Source organism: Chelonia mydas, chromosome 2 (assembly GCF_015237465.2).
Source record: "Chelonia mydas isolate rCheMyd1 chromosome 2, rCheMyd1.pri.v2, whole genome shotgun sequence".
In the NCBI taxonomy this organism is placed as follows: Eukaryota; Metazoa; Chordata; order Testudines; family Cheloniidae; genus Chelonia; species Chelonia mydas.
Window position 1 is genome coordinate 249,103,106 of NC_057850.1, and position 17,657 is coordinate 249,120,762.

General features: G+C 41.0%; 1 protein-coding gene across 2 annotated transcripts in view; it reads left to right on the forward strand.

Moving 5' to 3' along the window:
* Positions 1-17,657, forward strand: part of TTC21A (tetratricopeptide repeat domain 21A) — a 60,550-nt gene that overhangs the window by 30,707 nt on the left and 12,186 nt on the right. For both annotated transcript variants that reach the window (XM_043541610.1, XM_007059437.4), the window contains 8 exons: positions 2,590-2,662; positions 2,863-2,973; positions 3,149-3,287; positions 3,604-3,707; positions 8,727-8,915; positions 10,646-10,756; positions 14,629-14,710; positions 15,193-15,343. In XM_043541610.1, coding sequence (XP_043397545.1) covers positions 2,590-2,662; positions 2,863-2,973; positions 3,149-3,287; positions 3,604-3,707; positions 8,727-8,915; positions 10,646-10,756; positions 14,629-14,710; positions 15,193-15,343 — 960 coding nt within the window. The remainder of the gene's footprint in view (positions 1-2,589; positions 2,663-2,862; positions 2,974-3,148; positions 3,288-3,603; positions 3,708-8,726; positions 8,916-10,645; positions 10,757-14,628; positions 14,711-15,192; positions 15,344-17,657) is intronic.

The window sequence follows — 17,657 nt, forward strand, 5'->3', positions numbered from 1 at the left end:
ATATGCACTTAATGATGTTCAGAATATTATTTTTTTCTCTATTGATAACTGAACGTTGGCATGTGGTTTTTCACTGATAATCTAAGTAACACATGTAAACAGGCCACATAATATGTTTGCCCAGATGCACTAGCTTATATTTTCCAAGTTTTAACTCTTTTTGTTATTTCTTCCTCAGATTCGAAATATGCTGGAATTCTGGTATTATTTTTGGGGGGGGCTTGTCTATATGAACAGTTGGTGCAGGTCAAGATGGGATATAAATCTGCTTCACTCTAGATTGCTGCGCATTAACTGTCCATGTGGACCCTGCTGCTGTGGACTAACAGTTCAGTAGTGCACTTTGATACACTGCTTCAAAGCGGGATAGATCAGTGTGCACTAGGGAACTTTTAGGGTGTGGCAGTGAGCTCCACACAGTTAGTATGCAGCAGGCTGGTGTGGGGTAGATTTATATCCCATCTTACTGCACAATAACTGTTTATACAGAAAAGCCCTTATACAGGAAGGAAAGGGGATAGTTGGGATTACTGCTCTTTACTTGCTAAAACTTGTGCTCTATTTTCTCTCTCCACTCCCCTCAATCTAACCTGCTTGTTTGTCTCATCCACCTGTCATGTCTGTCTTTTGAATTGTAAGCTCTGTGGAGCATGGAATATCATTTTCTATATTTATACAGTGCCTAACCCAATGGGGTCCCAACCTGCTTGGCTTCTAGGCACTATAGCAATATGCATATTATTAAGTAGTAATAATTTCTCACTGGTATTGACAATGCCTCCAAGTTTGGTGCCATTTACATTTTTTCCCTCTTCCAGATCCCCATCAGAATATTAAATAAGATAGAACCTAATAAAATTCCTGTGCAGTATGTTCCCAGGCACCTCCTCCGCCCATTACATATTTGATATATTGCTTTTTATCATTTTCCTTTGTTTATGGTCTTTTGGCTATTTTTGAGTGTGCAACAATGTTCAGACAAGCAGAACTGAAATTACTTTTGTGTGTAAGATTTCCTGTATGAAAAAGAGTGGGGAGAATTCTTTTGTTTGGTAATAACAGCACCTTTGCTTTGAGGAGCTCAAACTTCTCTAGGGCTTGGGCCTGCATCATTCGGGGTAATGGAAGTTTTCCCATTGACTTGAATGCAAACAGGATCAAGTCCTTAAAAGCATAGAAATGTTATGTCTATTTTATACCAAGGCACAGAGAAGTAAAGTGATTTCACTCAAGGTTACACTGCAAGTGTATGACACAGTGAGAATGAGAACCCAGACCTCCCCACTCCCAGTCCCTTGCTAAGTCACAGTATCTCCTAATATTTGATGTAGATGTCTGCTCTGGTGAGGGAAAAGAATATAAGATCATAGAAGTTAGAGGAGAAAAGTCCACCCCCCCCTTCAAGTGCATGATATTGTTCTGCCTCTAAAGGACAATATCTGATATTAAAATCATCTAACACACTTAATCCTAGCCAGAAGGACAACATACCTGATAAAGAGCCATTATGTACAGCTAGTGTATGCTTTATTCATATCCTCCTTGGACTATCGCCACTATTTTCAGCTCCCCAAAAGGCTTTTGAGTTTACCAGAGATTGTCAAGTCAGTAAATCCCTATCTAGGGCAAAGTGAAAAACAGAGATTTACCCTCCATTTACCCACTTTGCTTTTTTCCTGCCTTGCCTTGCTCTTTTGTGCTGAGTTTATTTAATTTTCTCAACTAGATATAATAGACTGTCCTCCACAGTAGTGTGGTCTAGCCTGAAGAATAATTATTCTGGAATAACTATTTCAGTATATTTCCAAGTGTAGGCAAGCCCTTAGATTAATCTCTGGGGGATAAACTGCTTGAATTTACCCACTCTGAAGTTTTGTCAAATTCTCCCATTACTGCAGTATAGTAGCAGTGCAGCTTCACCAGTGCTATGAATGGTAGGAGTACTAATGTAGTCTGAGCACAGGTGGTTTTTTTACTACCATGTAGTCTAGATCTGTTCTGTTTAGGGCTAGGTGATTTAGTAACAAAAAGACCCGCATTTGGTGCATACTATGCTGCCATCCTTGCTAACCCCTGTGAACTTGCCCCAGTGGTAGTGCATTGATGAGAGAATTTGGCAAAAACCTCACAGTAGATACAGCTGGGGAGAGGTTGCCTTTTTCTATTAGTTACTTTTGTGTGTGTGTGTGAAGAGGGGCTAGAATCACTGTGGTGGTGGAAACTTGTTAAAAAGTATATTTTTTAAATTCAAAACGTGCAAACGTCTTCTAACTATTTTATGTAACCATGAGTTCCTATCACTGTTATCTTCAACTTTCCATCCCAATTCTCTCAGTTTGTTTGCTGCACCAGTGTATTGCATCTTGTCTTCATTCAGATTGTGCAAGCATTTTGGGGCAGTGGCTGTTGAAGTAATTGGAGCTACTCTGACTTACACCGGCTGAAGTTCTAGCTCTGTTTTTTTAAATGACAGAACTGACTTTATTTTCTTGAGGATTCATGTATTTTTTTTTTTACATTTCATGCATTAGATTTCAAAATTTGTTTCTTATTGTCTTGATTCTAAAGGTTGTTCTTACTTTTTTGTAGCGAACTGTGTGAACAGTTGCCAAGTCCTCATACTAGCCTTCTCTTGGGAGATGCCTACATGAATGTTCAAGAGGTGAGTATAAATTTGTTTAATAAATCTGTAGTAATTCAAACAAAAATACATTTAACTGAAAAGCTGGATTTAAATACTAATCAATTAATAACTAGCACTTATATAGCATACAATAAAGGTTGCTGAATCATTGGCAAAAATATTCCTAACTTCTAATATTACACATGAAAATAACTCCCACTTCTGTCACTTACTTTTAGCCAGAGAAAGCTGTGGAAGTATACGAAGCAGCTCAAAGAAAGAATCCTTTAGATGCAACACTGGCCAGAAAAATTGGACAAGCATATGTGAAAACTCATCAATATAGCAAGGTCTTGAAAACAAAGGATTTATTTTATTCATTGAGCATTTAAATCATAAGAACAAAGAAACAAAGAGAAATAATCAAATAGATGACAGAAGTTATATATGAATGTTTCATTTTGACCTACTGTATGTAATTCTGTATTTGGGATATTATATTGACCTCTTTAAATTTCCTTGCAGGCTATTAATTATTATGAAGTAGCTTTAAAGATGAGTGAGCAGGACTTCTTGTGCCATGATCTTGCTGAACTCCTCCTCAAACTCAAGAAGTTTAACAAGGCAGAAAGAGTTCTGAATCAAGCTATGGACCATGACTCTGGTAGCATTATTCATCCTTTCTATTAAGTTTGCTCTGTGTAGTATCAAAGCCTGTGAATCATTTAAAATATACAACATTAATTTCTTCATAAATAATTATTCTAGTTAATTATATTTCTAGACTGAGTACACTTACGTGAGCTTTCAATAAATATTTAAATTGCCTTGCATGAGGGCACTCTCCCAGGCCTCGTTTTACACATTTGTGGGTGACACAAAAATATTTCATTGTGTACTCCAAACATCAATTCTTGTTTCTGATATCCAGAAAAATGTCAGACTAGAAAGATAACATATTACCATTTTTAATCTTTCAGTTAATGACTTGCCTTCCATGATGAAGGATGTCAAGAGCCTGATTTTACTAGCAAAGGTTTACAAAAACAATAAAAAAGAAGAAGTGATGGGAACTTTGAACAAGGTAATTCATGAGGTTATACAAGCCATATACAATGCTAGAGATATTCCCTAATAATTTATCAGTAGAAATAGCTTAACTACTTCTTTGAGTAGATGCAGCTGTGTATCCTATGTAGGGTGCTGAAGCCACAGAATTTTGCCTAGCAGTACCTGTAGGAGTGCAGTGCTCACTCCTTGTGGCCTCCAGTTGTCCCATCCAGGTCTGACAGTTCAGGGGCAGAATCCATCCCTAGTGCAAGTGACTGTTCTATCATTGTCCCCCGATGATTTGATGGTACCAGGCTCCCCTTTTCCCTCAGTGCCTGAGGACTTCAGGGCCTACCAGGACCTTTTGTGTCATGTGGCTGCTATGTTGGGCATCCAGGCAGAGTTCCTGCAGGAGAATATTCACAAACTATTGGATATTCTCCAGCTGTCTGCCCTGGGGACAGTAGCCCTTCCTATTAAAGATATATTTATGAAGCCTGTAAAGGTTCTTTGGAGTAATCCGGTTTTTGTGCTCCCTGCGGTGAAGGGTTCATAGAAATGTTATTTGGTACCTATGCAGGATTTGGGGGGCTTCTATTCCCACATGGTCCCCAATTCCCTGGTTGTGACTGTGGTGAATGATAGGACCCAGCAGGATAGGTATAAGTCTACCCCCAAGGACAAGGAGTCCAAGAGGACTGACTTAATGGGTAGAAAAATCTCAACCTCCTCTTCCCTACAAATGCATATTGCAAACCAGCAGGCATTACTGTCAAAATATGATTTCATTAATTGGACAGCTATGTCTAAGTTTGTAGATCAGTTACCTGAAGCCTTCAGGGAGAAACTTTGAGTGTTTGTAGCTGAGGGCTGTTTGGTGGTCAAGACATCCTTGCAAACTGCTTTGGATGTGGCAGTTACATTGGCCAGAGTTATGGCTTCAGCAGTAACCATGCAAAGGGCATCTTGGCTGCAAAATTCAGGCATTGCACCCAGTGTGCAGCAGGTTACTGAGGACCTGTCCTTTGATGATTGATCAGTTCACTCACTGATGAAAACTTGAACTCATTTAAAGACTCAAGTTCTACCCTATGCACTCTGTGGGTGTATACTCCAGCAGTGCAAAGATGCCATTTCAATAGTTAGCAGCAGCACCAACAGTACCACTTGCAATGCTCCTTCGGGCAGTCCTTCCCTCCCTTGAGGCAGAAAGACTACTCCAGAACGGGTCATAGATCCCAGAAGCAGAGGCCTTTGGGTCCTTGGTTCGGCCAGTCAACTTGTTCTCCCCCGGTGTCTACCAAGAGTCTGTTTTGACTTCTTTGTCAAGGGCAGTAATCCAGTCGTGACCTCTATATACCCGTCCCCCACATCTGGGGACAGACTGGCTCATTTTCAAGATGTTTGGGGCTCAACTGCCCTGGCAGCTAGGTCCTAAGCACCATCAGGTTGTGTTATGCCATCCAGTTCCTTTCCATCCCACCTCTCCACCCTCCTACCCTGTCCCTCTTCAGAGACCCCTCTCACAAGGCACTACTCCTTGGGCAGATTCAGTCATTACTAGAATTGGGAGCTGTGGAGGAGGTCCCTCTGCAACTCTGGGGCCACTGATTTTATTTCCAGTATTTTCTGGTTCACAAATCCAAAGGCAGGGTGAAACCAATTCTTGACCTCCACAACGTCAACAAATATATCAGATATGTGAGATTCCAGATGATCACTCTATCGACTATCCTCCCGTGTTAAATCAGAATGACTGGTTTGCTGCTCTGGCCTGTCAGGATGATTATTTTCATGTGACAATTCTTCTAAGCCACAGAGAGATTCTCCAATTCGTTGTGGCACATGACCATTATCAGTATACCATACTCTACTTTGGTCTGTCCTCTGCTCCCTGGGTTTTTACCAAATGCATGGTTGTAGTGACAGTGTACCTCAGGAAGAGGGGAATTCGTATCTTCCCATACCAAGATGATTGGTTATTGAGGGGCAAATTGAGGGAAGAATTTCTGTCCCACATACATGTCACACTATGCTTACTCGATTGCCTGGATCTCATTCTCAATGGAGACAGGTCACCGTTGGTCCCCACTCAAAGAATGAATTGGTTGGGGCCTTAATAGAGCTACAAGTCTGAGTGCGCTTCTGCCAATGGACCATTTTCAGGTGATTCATCATCTGTCTCTGGAGCTGCACTCTCAGCCTTTAACTACTACTACTACTGAGGAAATTCTGCACCAAAAAAATTAAAATTCTGCACCAAATAAAAATTATGCGCATGGTATTTTAAAATTCTGCAAATTTTATTTGTCAGTGAATAAATGTGGCTCCAGCATGCCAGTGGGAGCACAGGCCACTGGCTGCATTGAGGTGGGAGATCACCCTGAAGTCCCCACTTCCCCCAGTACAGGGACTCGGCAGTGAGTCTGCACCTGACCCTGATACAGTGCAAGGGCTGAGCCTGCTCCAGAAATGCCCTGGGGCCCTGCCCCTCTACACCAAGTACACCAGGTGTGGGTGGGCAGGCTCAGCACAGCAGGATCCAAGTGTGGAGGGGCTTAATGTGGGGCGATCCATGTGTGGGGTGAGAGGTTTCAGGGTGGGACAATCGGTGCGGGCAGCTCAATGGGAGATCTTGATCCACAGGAGCTCGTTGCAGGGTTCCAGGTTTCCAGGTGTGGGGGCAGTGGGACTTTTCAGGGGATCCAGGTGAAAGTGGATGGGGTTGGGGTCTGGGTGTGGGGAGATGGGGCTCAACGGGGGGGGGTCTGGGTGTGGGGGATCAGTAAGGGGTCCAGGTGCTGGGGGAGTGGGGCTTGATAGGGTAAGAGTCCAGTGCAGCTGCCTGGTGATCAGTGGGGTGGGGGTCTGGGTGTGGAAGTCCCATCAGAGGGGCCCAGGTGTAGGGGGATACGGCTTGTCAGGGTTCAATGGGCCTGCTTAACGGGGAGCCCCAGCTGCTGCCGAGGGGACACTGCATGCCAGGCTCCCGCTTCCCCCCTGGGATTCCCCGATCCCCTTTTCTTCTCCATCCCCCTCTCACTCCCACATTCCCCTCCCCACTGCCTCTCCCCTCACCCCCTTCCCTCATTTCCCCCACCCCCACCTTACCCAGCCCCATCGCGGGCACTCACTGTTCCACAGAAAAAAGGAATAGGTTTCAGAGTAGCAGCCGTGTTAGTCTGTATTCACAAAAAGAAAAGGAGTACTTTGTGGCACCTTAGAGACTAACAAATTTATTTGAGCATAAGCTTTCGTGAGCTGTAGCTCATGAAAACCTATGCTCAAATAAATTGGTTAGTCTCTAAGGTGCACAAGTACTCCTTTTCTTTTTGAGAAAAAAGGAAGGCTCCCAGCACACACAAGTGCAGCACGACTGACACTAGGACCTAGGAGGCCGCATTCAGCTGCAGAGTCAGCGGAGCCCAGATGCAGCCTCCTTCAGCTGGGCAGCTCTGTACTTGCAGAAATGAGGGAGCAGTGGCACATAGCCCTGTGTGCTCCCCTATGCCTCACCTCTGTTTGTGGGGGGCAATCCCCCCCTAAATGTGACCATCGTTGGGCCTTCCCCCCAAGACGGCATCCCTTTGCTTCCCTGCCATTTTCTGCAGGGAATCACAGGAATTCTGCAGAGGAGGGGCGTTTTTGTCATGTATGCAGTCACACAGAATACCCCCAGGAGTAAACTACGGCTTGAGGGTGCCTAAGGCTGTTGGGTCACATGGCTGCTTGCATGCAGGTAGTCCAATTTGCCAAGTTACATCTTCACCCTTTCCAAATGTGGCTGAGGACAGTTTATCATCCACCCATCATCCCTTGGACAGTTTGGTCCAGCTCCCTGTGCCTATCCTGGATTCCTTACAGTGGTGGATAGCTCAATGCAATTAATGCCAAGGTGTTCCCTTTGTTTGGTCCCCACCGACCAGAGCCATTGTCACTGATGCCTCCTTGGTAGGCTGGGGAGCACATCTGGGGTCACTGAGAGTTCAGGGTCAGAACAGGAAACTACATTTCATATGGAGCTTTGGGCCACTTACAACACTTCATGCCTTTTGAGATCACATTGGGGCTCCATGGTTCACATTCTTATGGACCATACCACCACAATATATTATGACAAAGCCTTGGCTGGGATGATTTAGTTGGTGTTGGTCCTGCTTTGAGCAGGGGATTGGACTAGATGACCTCCTGAGGTCTCTTGGAACCCTAATAGTCTGTGTGAACAGACAGAGAAGAGCACACTCAAAAGTGCTGTGTCAGGAAGCAATCAGGCTGCTTCTTCTCCTCTCCCCCCCAAGAGAACATTTAATCTGGTGGCTGATCACTCACTTGGGGCCGAGAATCAACACACAGATCACCTCAGTGGGAATTTTGCCCTGAGTTGCAAGTGGACTCTGAAGCCCAGTGTCTTGCGGTCCATCTTTGCAATTTGGGGCATCCCTGCAATACATCTGTTCACTATGAGAAACATCAAGAAATGCTGTCTGTTTTGCTCCTGAGGAGGCCTCAGTCCAGGCTCCCTGACTGACTCCTTTCACCCGAGTTGTGAATGTGCACTCCTGTATGCTTTCCCTCTGATTCCAATCATCTTGCAAGTAATCCTCAAGCTGACCCATGCCAAGGTCATCTTCATTGCTCCAGCGTGGCTGAAGAAATGTTGATTCTCCAACCTTCTGGTATTGTCAATTTGGCCTTGAGAATATTCACCTGTTGCATGGTAAAAGAGCAGATGCACCAAGCCATTGCCTACAGTAGCTAATTGTATGCACCAGAATATGAAAAGGTTATAAGAAACAGGAGTAATTTAACCAACTAACCTAAAATCCAATATTGCAAAATATTAAGATAACCTCATTATTTTTAAAAAAGAAAGTAGCTGCAGAGAATGAAATGGAAATTGGACTTACAATATAACAAAAATCTTTTTGAAATATCTTAAGTAATTTAGCAACTATAAATTTTAGACCTCCTGCTGCATGAAAAACTTTTAAAATAGTTACTCCATTACTGTTTGAGTTATAATCTCTCTTTGTATATTTGTTTATTCAATAAGGCCATTGACATACAGTTGAGAATACTGAAACGTATCCCTCTGGAACAACCTGAATTGATCCCTTCTCAGAAGCAGTTGACATCATTGATCTGTGTACAGTTTGCTGAGCAATACCTAATCGAGAAAGAGTATGTACAAGCTGTTAAATGGTATAAAGATGCACTATCTTATACTCAGACAGATAGTAAAGTAAGTATTGTCTTAAATCCAAGTCAGTATCTATTCAATAATACTTTAAGTGCACGTTAAGTTGGAAAAATAGTTATGTTAGCCACTTTGTTGTTTGAAGGGTATGATGAAAATATGTTTGAATATTTAGACTATAAAAAGTACCATGAGTGAATTCTTAAACTTGCATTTCAGCAGAACAGCAGCCAGAAGAAAACAAATCACATGTAAGAAGGAAATATTGGTCCAGGCTCTTATTAGCACTTTTTCATTTATTTATTTTATCAAATTCATCCAGTTACAAAAAAACATGGAACATATGTACAATTAAAAAAAAAAGTGGTTTTTTAAGAGAAATTAAATACCAACCCCTACCTCCAGGAAAAAAAGCCCTTTCCTATTATACATTTTTCTTAAACTTCTGAAGCACATATTTCTATTAGCAACAAAGAGAGGGCCCAGCCCTATAAAGTTTATATGTGCAAAACTCCCGTTACAGTTTTGGGGGTTAGAGTCTCAGGTCCACTAAGCATTGTAACATGGTCTTGAATATGATGATAAATTCCCTCTGTGCAGGCAGAACCTCAATTGAAGTCCTTGGGAATTTTGCCAAGTTAGATGCCAATGTTCCCTTTCTGCAAGAAGGGTGCAGTAATGAGCACAACTTTGGGATGCTGTACACTCTCAACTTTATAGTTTCATAGATTCAAGGGCCAGAATAAGAACATAAGAATGGCCCTACTGGGTCAGACCAAAGGTCCATCTAGCCCAGTATCCTGTCTTCTGACAGTGACCAATGCCAGGTGCCCCAGGGGGAATGAACAGAACAGGTAATCATCAAGTGATCCATCCCCTGTCGCTCATTCCCAGCTTCTGGCAAACAGAGGCTAGGGGACCACTAATGGACCACTGTTGTCATCTAGTTTGACCTCTTCTACAACACAGACCATAGAACTTCCCCAAAATAATTCTTATAGCAGATCTCTTAGGAAAAACATCCAATCTTGTTTAAAAATTGCCAGTGATAGCGAATCTACCATGACCCTTGGTGAATTATTCCAGTGATTAATTACTCTCATTTTTAAAAATGTATGCCTTATTTCCAGTCTGAATTTGCCTAGTTTCAGCTTCAGCTTCCAGCCATTGGATCAAGTTAGAGCTTTATCTGCTAGATTTAAAAGACAATTGTCAAATATTTGTTCCCCATTTAGGTTCTTATAAACTGTAATCAAGTCACCTCTTAGCCTTCTTCTCTTTGTCACCCCTTCAATGGACTTCACTGAGAGCTGATGGCACTCAGGCATGTCACAGGATCAAGCATCTGCAACTTCCATTTAAATGAGAACAACATTAACCTATGCATGTTTTCCTGGAGTAAATCACACTCATTTCCAAAGGTTACATGGCATGTACTGTGACTTTTCTGTAACTGTTTTGCCCCACATCAACTGGAGCTGTTTATTTCTAAGAGAAATAATGCTATTCCCCTCATTTGGGACAATTAAAATTAGACAAGACAAAGCACTGAAGAGCATACTAGTGTATGGAGCATTCCGCTTTATCAGGAGGATGATGTAAATGTTATGGGACAAATTTATCCCTGAGGTCACTTCACTGAAATCTTTTCCATCTCTAGCCTCTGAGATAGGATTCTCAATCAAGAAAGAAAAACATATATATGACTCTCGATATCAATTACACTGATCATTGAAATATTTCCCTTCTTTAATTACTTGTCCTTATTCTCCCAGGTACTACTGCAGTTGGCTCGTCTTTATTTGACACAAGGCGATATCGAGTCATGTGAACATCATTGTGCTCTGCTTCTTCAAGATGACAATTGCAACGAAATTGCAACAATGGTATAAATGGGTAATAGTTAATCATCTACAGATCAGATTAAAGAATTGTTTTCAAGTTTTAGGCTATTCTAAAGACATTCCTCTGTGTATTGGCATATGTCTTATGTCCAAGAAGCTACACTGCAATTGGTAGCAAAATAGGTTGCATCTACTAATGAAACTTTTTCCATGAAGAATCAGAGGAAAGGGAGGTAAGGGGAAAGTAAAAGGCAAATGTGTACCTCCCAAAAAGCAATCTGCATAAGAGCAGAAAAAATATTAAACATATACTTACCGATGAGTAATGGAAAAGTGTTTGCTTTTTTGAGGGTAATCGTGTACTTCTATCAATTTAGCACAGGGCACAGTTTCTCTGATTGGCAGTTCAGTCCATGTTTCACATGGCACTAAGTGTCATGTCAGTGTTGAATTGCATATAAGTGAGATACAAGGCTTGTTTACATTGTGGAAGAATGTGCTATAGCAGTTGTGATTTCTAAAGTGCACAAATGTGTTGTGCATTAAGTGGTCCATGTATATACCCTGCTGGTGCAAACTAAAGGTTCCCTAGTGTGCTTTAACTGTTTCAAACAGCACTACGTTACTGTGCACCAGCAGGGTCCACACGACCAATTAATGTGAGCACATTAGTGTGGTTGAGATACCACACCCCTGTAGAGCCCATTTCCACACCAGGTAGACAAGCCCTGAGTCATTAGATGAAATGGGACAGCTGAAAATGAGTTTGGATCCCCTCCAAAAATGCAGTTCACTGCATGATAAGTCTGTATGATTATTATTACTTGTTTCATTATGTCTTTTAATTTGTTATGTTGAAAGATACCCTTTGATATTATTCAAAATAACAGTTCAAGAAAAACAAAGCCAGCAGAAAACACTCAGGTAAACATTCACTCTTCTTCTACTCTTTTTCTTTCTACCTTTCCCCATCTCATTCATTTTCAGCCTTCTTCAACTCTGCCAGCTTTATAGGTTCTCTCTGAATCTCAAAACACTTCCATGTGGGATTCAATCTAGGAAATAGCAGAGTATACATTATTACTGAAGTGCATGTTTTAGCCATGTGATGGGTCAATCAGTGCAGTAACTACTTGTACCAGGAATAACTTGCTTGAAGAATTCAGTCCCAACACAGACACTGATCCCGTAAACACATACACATGTGAGTTACCTTAATGGAAGTTTTCTTTGAATTAAGTATAATAATGAATAATTCAGTAGTAAAGTAGCCATTGTGTTATTTATTTCAATATTCAATTCAGGTTTTTTTTATATTGGCTCCATTACATTTATTACACTTCATTTAGTATGCTGAAGATTTTCACTGTGGCAATACCGAACTGCATGGTGGAAGCTGTCTCTGATGAAGCTAGAGATTTTGGCAGCTTGGGAGGGGACAGCTGGGCATTTGGGCTCCTGGAGAGGCAGCTTGGGGCAGTGGGATAAGAACATAAGAATGGTCATACTGAGTCAGACCAATGGTTCCATCTAGCCCAGTATCCTGTCTTCTGACAGCGGCCAGTGCTAGGCGCTTCAAAAAGGATAAACAGAACAGGGCAATTTCAGGTGATCCATCCCCTGTCAGCGAGTCCCAGCTTGTGGAATTCAGAGGTTTAGGGACACCCGGAGCATAGGGTTATGTCCCTGACCATCTTGGCTAATAGCCATTGACGGACTTATCCTCGATGAATTTATCTAATTATTTTTTGTATGCAGTTATATTTTTGGCCTTCACAACATCTCATTGCACAAGTTCCGCAGATTGAATATGTACTGTGTGAAGAAGTGCTTCCTTTTGTTTGTTTTAAATCTGCTGCTTATTAATTTCATTGGGTGACCCCTGGTTCTTGTGTTATATGAAGTGATAAATAACACTTCTCCATTCACTTTCTCCATACCATTCATGATTTTATAGATCTCTGTCATATCTCCCCTTACTTGTCTCTTTTCTAAACTGAACAGTTCCAGTCTTTTTAATTTCTCCTCATATGGAAGTTGTTCCATACCCCTAATCATTTTTTTTTGCCCTTCTCTGTACCTTTTCCAATTCTAATATATCTTTTTAGAGATGGGGCAACCAGAACTGCATTCAGAATTCAAGGTGTGGGCATGCCATGGATTTATATAGTGGCATTATGATATTTTCTGTTTTATTATCTATTCCTTTCCTTATAGTTCCTAACATTCTGTTGTTGTTTGTTGTTGTTTTTTTACTGCCGTTGCATATTGAACAGATGTTTTCAGAGAACTGTCCACGATGACTCCAATATGTCTTTCTTGAGTAGTAACAGCTAATTTAGACCCCATCATTTTGTATGTTTAGTTGGGATATTTTCCCCATGTGCGTTACTTTGCACTTATGAACAATGAATTTCATCTGCCATTTTATTGCCCAGCCACCCAGTTTAATGAACTCCCTCTATAGCTCTTCACATTTAGCTTTGGATTTAACTGTCTTGAGTAGTTTTGTATCATCTGCAAATTTTGCCACCAAACTGTTCACCTCCTTTTCCAGATAATTTATGAATATGTTGAACAACACAGGTCCCAGTACAGATCCTTGGGGGACCCTGCTCTAATGATCTTTGGGTTCATTAAATAGCAAACAAATGAATGAGAAAGGAATAAAACTTTAATAGAACAAACGGGAGAGCGTCTCTGGTGAACTGCTGCACGCAGTCATACGATGTTCCCAATCCCCACCTTCAGGGCACATCTCTAAATTCCGGAGAATTTCTAAATTATAATCTTCTACAAACATATCTCTACACCTGATATTTACCTCTCTCTCCACTGTGAAGACTGACCGTTTATTCCTACCCTTTGCTTCCTATCTTTTAACCAGCTGCTGATCCATGAGAGGATCTTTGCTCTTAACTATGACTGCTTAGTTTTCTTAAGAGCCTTAGGTGAGGGACCTTGTCAAAGGCTTTCTGAATGTCCAAGTAGACTATCTCAACTGTATCACCCTTGTTCACATCCTTGTAATAGATTGCTGATGCATGGTTACCATTTACAAAAACTGTGTTGACTCTTCTCCAATATATTGTGTTCATCTATGTGTCTGATCATTTTGTTCTTTACTGTAGTTTCAACCAGTTTGCCTGGTACTTAAGTTAGGCTCACTGACCTGTAATTGCCAGGATCGCCTCTGGAGCCTTTTTTTAAAAATCAGCATTACATTAGCTCTCTTTCAATCATCTGGTACAGAGGCTGATTTAAACAGTTCTGAAATTTCATTTTTCATAAGCATGTCAGTACATATTTCTGCTAAAATGACCAGCAGCAAAATAGCTAATAGCCTTGACAATGAAATGATCTTATTTATATTTCAGAGTTAAAACAACCTATTTAAATGAAGGGGGCTGTTCACATCTCTCAAAACTACTGTTTCATGTTTGTCTGCAACTAAAAAGGCAGCACCACATCAGTTTACACTTAGTTTGTTTTCTAGATTATTTCAGCAACCATAATTATTAGAAATATTTTTTTTAACTGAAAGCTTTGATTTTTGGAATGTAATTCTTTAGCAAGGGGTGAATTCTATGGCAAATTGCACAGCTGCAGAATCAGAGAATACCCAGGGCCCTAGAAGTACAAATGAGAGAATTGGGCCCAAATCCAACAAGAGGCAACATCTGGTCTTTACATTCAAGTGTCTATCTGAATAGTGCATAGTTATTTTATTGCATATTTCATATTTTCATTTGGTACATTGTTTAATGCTAGTTCATGCTCAGCTATTTTTAAAACATATCCTTTTTTCGTTGTCAGGACTATTTTCAGAAGGATAAAATAACTTTTACATTTCTGGTTCTTTTCAAGGAATTCAACTCAGTCACTTTTAATGCAGTTTTTTTCTGCTCTGTTAGATGATGGCAGACCTCATGTTTAGAAAACAGAAGTATGAACAAGCTATAAATCTTCACCAAAATGTTCTGGATAAAGCACCAGGTATCTACTTTTAAATAAGGTGGAGTTTTTTTAGATTCACCCTATTTTTAAAAGGTTAACTAATGAAAATATGTGACAACTCTGTCTTAATTTCATCTACAAGACTTCCAAGTAGCATGTTCTGTTCATTAAAAGGAGCTTCTATAGTCCCACAACACTTAAAGGAACAAGATGAATGGGTCTGAAGCTTTGGGATGGAGACTATGCCTTGGCACATCAGAAGAACAGGAAAAGTTGGTGGGGACTGGGTTCTCTTGTGTGTCTTTGAAGCTCTGCCATTTTCCCTTTTGAAAGCCTTAGTCTCTTCCCAGCTTTGAATCCTCCAGGCATCATTGCAGTACCCTACTGATAGTTGCCTACAGCAAAACATGGCCTTTTTTCACATTTTAAACTAAAGTGTAAGCTTAACATGAATTCAGATAGCCTGAGTTTTTTCAATACAAAGGTAAAGTTTACTTTGTTACATTATTATGTCATTTTAGATAACTTCTCAGTCATGGAAAGGTTAATAGATTTGCTAAGAAGAAGTGGTAAGCTTGATAAAGCTACATATTTCTTTGAAATGGCTAAGAAAAAGTCAACTCGAGTACTTTTGGAGCCTGGTTATAACTACTGCAAAGGACTTTACTGCTGGTAATTTGTACTGAGTAGTCTTTAGCAATGTTATAGATACCTGATGAGTAAGGCTATGCAACCCCTGTATAGCTTATGTGTGCTGTTTCAGGTTCATTTTGAGAACTGCGCCCTGCAATTTGGTTTGGAAGAACTGGAAGTGAACCAGCATCTCAGGTTTGCTGGGAAGTTAAAGTTCTAATACAAATTCAATTTTCTACTGGGCTCAAGGCTTTTTGTGGGAGAGGGCAATGTTGGAATAGAAAAAGAAACTCAGCTGAACATAGGAAAGTAGTTGGTTGTATGTAAGAACCTGAATAGAATAGAACAAAGTCAGTTGACTTGAATATATCAAACTCAGTACAAGAGAGTTGAGGTTTGATTGTAAATATTTTACATGGCTCTAAAACCAAGGAGTGAAATCTGGCCCCTTTGATGTCAATGGCAGAAGTTGCATAGACTTCAGTGAGGCCAGGATTTCACCCAAGATATTTGGATATAATATATTAAACTTCATGTTATGAGGGTCAAATAATGAAGAATAGTTTCTGCTTTATATAACACCTTTTCATTTGGGGATCTCAAAGCACTTTCCAAACACGTGAGCCCCACAAAGCACTTCAGATAGATATTTTACCTGTTTCACAGGTTGATAAATCAAAGCAGCAGTTAGCCTACCTTAATGAAACCTCGAAGTCTGTCTCTACTTGAAAATGTGACTCTAAAAATGGCATTGCAGGGTTCCATATATACTGTGTTTCAGTGATTCAAGTATCAAACTAGCACAAGTCAAAAGACGTTTTTCTACTAACTGTTAGCCCTGCAGACTTAATCTGGGATCTGACCGATCAAGCTGGGTTCTTTCCTTCTCATGAATAATAAAGGTTCCATAGGCCGAAATGCTCTTTGTTCACATCTGTGAAAATGTACTGTAGTCAAATTATACCCTCAGTAATATCTGTGCATCCTGATTATCAGAAGGGCATTCCACAGTTGTAATTGATTGGAACTTAACAAATGTGTTTGATGATGCACAAGTTGGAATACAATGGAAAACTGACTTACTCTTAGCTGTAATGGCTTTGTAGTGCTAAAAGGAAAAAGGCAATAAAAATACTTATCTGTAGATATCATCTGTGCAGGATTTTCAGTTCCTGGGTCTTGGCTTCTTAACATGATTGTGGTGGAATTTACCTACCTCTCAAGATTTTTTGACCATCATGGACAGCAGTAACAGGGTAGGGCATGAGCCAGGCCTCCTACTAACTGTTGTGCGCTATTCCTTCCCAAGTAAAAATGCTGCCCACCAGTTATTCCAGTCAGCAGTCAGCAAAGGAGGTCCTATTCTTTATTCTGTATAGATTCATATTCCACACTCATCATGGTAGTATCTGACCACCTTCCAGTAGTGCATAAATAAGGTTAAGATTTTGTCACAGATATTTTTAGTAAAGTCATGGACAGGTCACAGGCAATAAAGAAAAATTAATGGAAGCCTGTGACCTGTCTGTGACTTTTACTAAAAATATCCGTGACAAAATGGGGAGCTCAGCTGTGGGGTCCCCACACCACCCCGCAGCAGCAAGGCAGCTGCAGGGGCCTGCTTGGAGCTCCGGGGCCCCCACCACCTTGGGTGGCTTGGAGCTCTGGGGTCCCCCACTGCCTGTGGCAGCTGGGAGCTACAAGGTACCCCTGCCACCCACAAGCTCCAGGGTAACCCCACAGCAGCTGGGAGCTCTGGGGTCCTCCCACTGCAGTCGGCAGGGGGACCCTGCAGCTCCCGTCTGCTGCAGGCTGAGGTCACCGAGGTCACTGGAAGTCACGGATTCTGTGACTTCTGTGACCTCCATGAAAAAATTGTGAAAAAATTGACTAACATCTGTCATGTATAGTTCATTCTCTCCCTAGGGGGAGAATTTTGAGCTCAGTGGAGTGTTTTGTTTCATTAGGATTTTGTTTCTGGTATTTTTGTTTGTTCATTTTTTAAGTGTACATGGTCTGTGCAACCTCTAGCATTCCAAGATTCCAGCAATGCTCACTGAGGCCCCAATTCAAGTATGCACCCCTATTCAGGAAAGAATTTAAACACATGCTTAAATCCCACTGAAGTCAATGAGATTAAATATATGCTTAAAGTTAAGCATATACTCAAGTGGTTTCCTGAAAACGAATTAATTTAAGCACTTTAAGTGCTTTCTTGAACTGAGTATCTTTTAACTTCCCTTTCCTTCACTTTCCTTTTCCTTCATGTTAGGTCTGGTACGGTTGCTATATAATTGAGGCCTTTGCCAGACTCTGATAATATTAGCAAAGAACAGAACCACAACCACATTTA